Source organism: Bubalus bubalis, chromosome 5 (assembly GCF_019923935.1).
Source record: "Bubalus bubalis isolate 160015118507 breed Murrah chromosome 5, NDDB_SH_1, whole genome shotgun sequence".
NCBI classification, from domain to species: Eukaryota; Metazoa; Chordata; class Mammalia; order Artiodactyla; family Bovidae; genus Bubalus; species Bubalus bubalis.
This window is the reverse complement of record NC_059161.1, coordinates 127,810,008-127,813,861: the sequence shown is the minus strand read 5'-3', so window position 1 is coordinate 127,813,861 and position 3,854 is coordinate 127,810,008. Positions and strand designations below refer to the sequence as shown.

General features: G+C 57.2%; 1 protein-coding gene across 1 annotated transcript; it reads left to right on the top strand.

The window, feature by feature from the left end:
* Window positions 1-2,380, top strand: LOC102404541 (mas-related G-protein coupled receptor member D-like). The gene is made up of 3 exons (XM_006063973.4): window positions 1-20; window positions 931-1,836; window positions 2,362-2,380. The coding sequence occupies exons 1-3, from the start codon at window positions 1-3 to the stop codon at window positions 2,378-2,380; spliced, it is 945 nt and encodes a 314-aa protein (XP_006064035.4).
* Window positions 2,381-3,854: the final 1,474 nt, after the last annotated feature.

Below are 3,854 nucleotides of genomic sequence, written 5' to 3'. Positions count from 1 at the left end.
ATGAGACTGGCAGCTGTCAGGTGAGACTCTCGGGGATCACACAAAGCCAAGGATTCTTTAGTTTTTGTTGTTGTTGTTTTTCTCTATCAAAAGCAGTATTTATTTTTTTCCCCAAACTTTAGCCTTTTCATTTTGCACTGGGGCATAACCGATTAACACTGTTGTGGGACTTTCAGGTAAGCAGCGAAGAGACTCGGGTAGCCGTGTATACTTCAAAAACAACAACAGTGTGTTAGTGCTGTAGAAACAGACAAACCAATGACAGAGAACAGAGAGCTCAAGAACAGTCCCACTGGTGTACAGGGAGACCCTAGAAACATACTGCTGAGTCAAAAAAAAAAAAAAAAAAAAAACAGCACGGATTCTAAATCACAGCACTTGTGCAAATTAAAAATATTTGTGGGAAGCCACTTGTTCCGAAAGATAGTCAGATATCCAAGGATGTCGATTAAACAGGTTAAGACAGATGTGAGTCAGGGCAGGGGAGGGGAGGGTGGAGTGAAGGGGGAAACAGAAATAAATAAAGGATTGTATTTGTTTTTCAGTGGCTGGATGATCCCGGTGGGCCATAAAGCCAGCATGTAATTAAACTATTCTTTGTACCTGAGGTCCCGTTTAAAAAACTTTAGTTCCCAGACTTTGAAGATTATGTGTGAAAAAAATGACACTATCAATAGATATAGAAAAGCCTTTGATAAAAGTCAGTTTATCTCTTCATGATGAAAAAGAACCTAAACTCAAGATAGAAGAGACCCTTTTAGCTTGACAAAAGGCATCTCTAATAACTCTGAGTCTGCAATGGTGGACTAGCCGGCAGATCCAGGCAGGGTGGGAGCCACGGGGAGCAATTGTCGTCTATTGCAAAAAGAAAATTGCAGTAGGGGCGCTAAGCAATGCAAAACCTCACACTGGTCCACCTCCCTTCCATAGGATGAACTACACTCTGTTCCGGGCCCCAGCCCTGGTAGAGAGCAGTGCCGAGTTGGAGGAGCTGGGCACGGCCTACTGGGTGCTGAGTGCGATGGTCCTGTTCACCTGTCTGGGTGGCTTTGTAGGCAATGGCCTGGTGGTCTGGTTGCTGGGCTCCCAGGGGCAGAGGAGCCCCTTCAGTGTCTACATCCTCCACCTGGGCGTGGCAGACCTCCTCTTCCTCCTCTGCATGGCCTTCAAGGTCATCCTGATTTGCTTCCGGCTGGTCAACAGAGTCCACACGGCCCTGGACATAGTGAGCAGGATGAAGTGCTTCACCTACACGGCCAGCCTGAGCGTGCTGACCGCCAGCAGCATGCAGCGCTGCCTCTCCGTCCTCTTCCCGGTGTGGTACAAGTCTCACCAGCCCAAGCACCTGTCAGCCGTGCTGTGCGCCCTGCTCCGGGCGCTGTCCCTCCTGCTGAACACGGTGGCCACGTTCCTCTGCAGTGATTTCTTGGCCCAGGACGAGCTGCTGTGCTTCAGGATAGACTTGGTCATCAGCATCCTCCTCATGGGGGTCTTCACACCCCTGATGGTCGGGTCCAGCCTCATCCTCTGTGTGGGGGTGCAGAGGAGCTCCACAGCGACACACCGGCGGCCCACGCGGGTGTACGTGACCGTCCTGGTCTGCGTCTTGGTGTTCCTTGCCTTCGCCCTACCCCTCGGCATCCGTTGGTTCCTCATCTCCTGGTTGGACCTGCCCTGGAAGACGAAGACTCTCTTCAGCCTACTTGCCCGCCTCTTCTCGGCCGTGAGCAGCAGCGCTAACCCGGTCATCTACTTCCTGGTGGGCAGGCGGAAGAGCCGGGGTCTGCGGGAGCCCCTGGGGGCCGTGCTGCGCAGGGCGCTGAGGGAGGAGCTGGAGCTGGAGGGGAGGAAGACACCCTCCTCCACCACCACCACCGACCCGGGGTTCTGAGGGCTCCGGACCCTGGACACCAGCCTGCCTGGCTGGCTGGCAGTTGGGAGCCCAGAAGGCTTTTTGCATCTCATCCTGTGGGGGTCTCTTTCCCACCCTCCAAGGCTTCCCATTGACTGTCATGTCCAAGACCTCACCATGCGACTCAGTTGGAAAGATGAAGTAATTTTGTTGTTGTTGTTCAGGGAGGATCTTCTGATCAGAAGGCAGGTGGAAGCTTTCAACCCTGGTCTGTCTGACACTATTTATCTAAATAGCCTCTACAGGTAGGTAGCCTGCATCCCATTGGGTGAGAAGGTCCCTTCTCCCAGTCTCCTCCCCCCAAGAGGGCATCTTAGTACAGGAAGTAGGATGTAATTCGTGTGACTTCGCAACCCCTCGCTGGTCCTTGGGCATGTGCAGCTGGCCCCAGGGTGATGCCCCTGGTCCACTTCCCACCGGGTGACCAGCTGACCCCCCCATTCCTGCAGGCTGCAGCCCATCAACTGAGTCACCACTGCTGACCGCTGATCATGAAGTGGCTCTGTCCTCCATGTGGCCAGCACCTGACCGCTGGACTTTGTCTTTTGGTCACCTTGCCCCCTCGGTGGGTCTGATCGCTTTCCTCCATGAAGCCACACTGGAGCTGGAGAGCCCCCACCTGGCCTCACCGGAGTTGAGGGGACAGTTGTTGAGGGGATTGTGCCTCAGGAGAGGGGAGGCAGCTGGAGACAGCTGCCTCCCAAAGCCCCATGTGCCCAGTAGAAGGAAAGTCTGTACCCTGATTGCACCCCTCAACTTGCCCCAAACACTTCCCCCTTTTTGGGGCCAAAGCGCCAAGAGGGAAAGCCTGGGGGGGCAGCGCCCTTCTCCCCACTTCCCTCTTTCTTTTCGCCATCTCCTGGGTCCAGACCAGAGTGGATGCCTCTCTTACTCTGCACACATCACATCCTCTGCCTCTGTCCAGCGTCCAGGATTCCTGGACAGGAAGTGGAAAGGCCAGCTCCCAGGACCCCGGCCCTGGCTATTCTGTGCATCAGAAGTGGAAGAACACCTCGTTCTTTCCCTTGGCCTCCTTACGAAGCCATTCCCAAGCTCCTCCTGAAAGATGGAGGCTTTGAGCCAGCTGGCACGATGGTCAGATCCTCAGAAAGGAAGAGAGAGGCTCGTTGATCATCTGTAAAAAGCACAGTGCGGCAGCAAACCTCCCAGTCGGTGAAGCTGGGAGTCCCAGGAACCAAGACCTCAGTGTGCACGGGCCTGGGGCCCGTCATCCTGGCCCCACTGTGGGTTCCCCACCCAGTCCTGGCCTCCCCATGGGTCCCCCATCCCATCCTGGCCTCTCCTGGGCAACCCACCCTGTCCTGGCCCCCGCCGTGGGCCCCCATCCCATCCTGTCCTCCCCTGGGTCCCCCATCCTGTCCTGTTCTCCCCCAGGTCCCCCATCCCATCCCAGCCTTCCCTGTGGGTCCCCCATCCCATCCCAGCCTTCCCTGGGCCTCCATCCCATCTTGTCCTCCCCTGGGTCCCCCATCCCATCCTGTTCTCCCCCAGGTCCCCCATCCCATCCCAGCCTTCCCTGTGGGTCCCCCATCCCATCCCAGCCTTCCCTGTGGGTCCCCCATCCCGTCCCAGCCTTCCCTGGGCCCCCATCCCGTCCTGGGCTCCCCTGTGTCCCCCATCCCATCCTGTCCTCCCCCGGGTCCCCCATCCCATCCTGTTCTCCCCCAGGTCCCCCATCTCATCCCAGCCTTCCCTATGGGTCCCGCATCCCATCCCAGCCTTCCCTGTGGGTCCCCCATCCCGTCCCAGCCTTCCCTGGGCCCCCATCCCATCCTGGGCTCCCCTGTGTCCCCCATCCCATCCTGTCCTCCCCTGGGCCCCCATCCTGCCCTCCCCTGGGCCCCCATCCCATCCTGTTCTCCCTCAGGTCCCCCATCCCATCCTGGCTTCCCCAGGCCCCCCATCCCATCCCAGCCTTCCC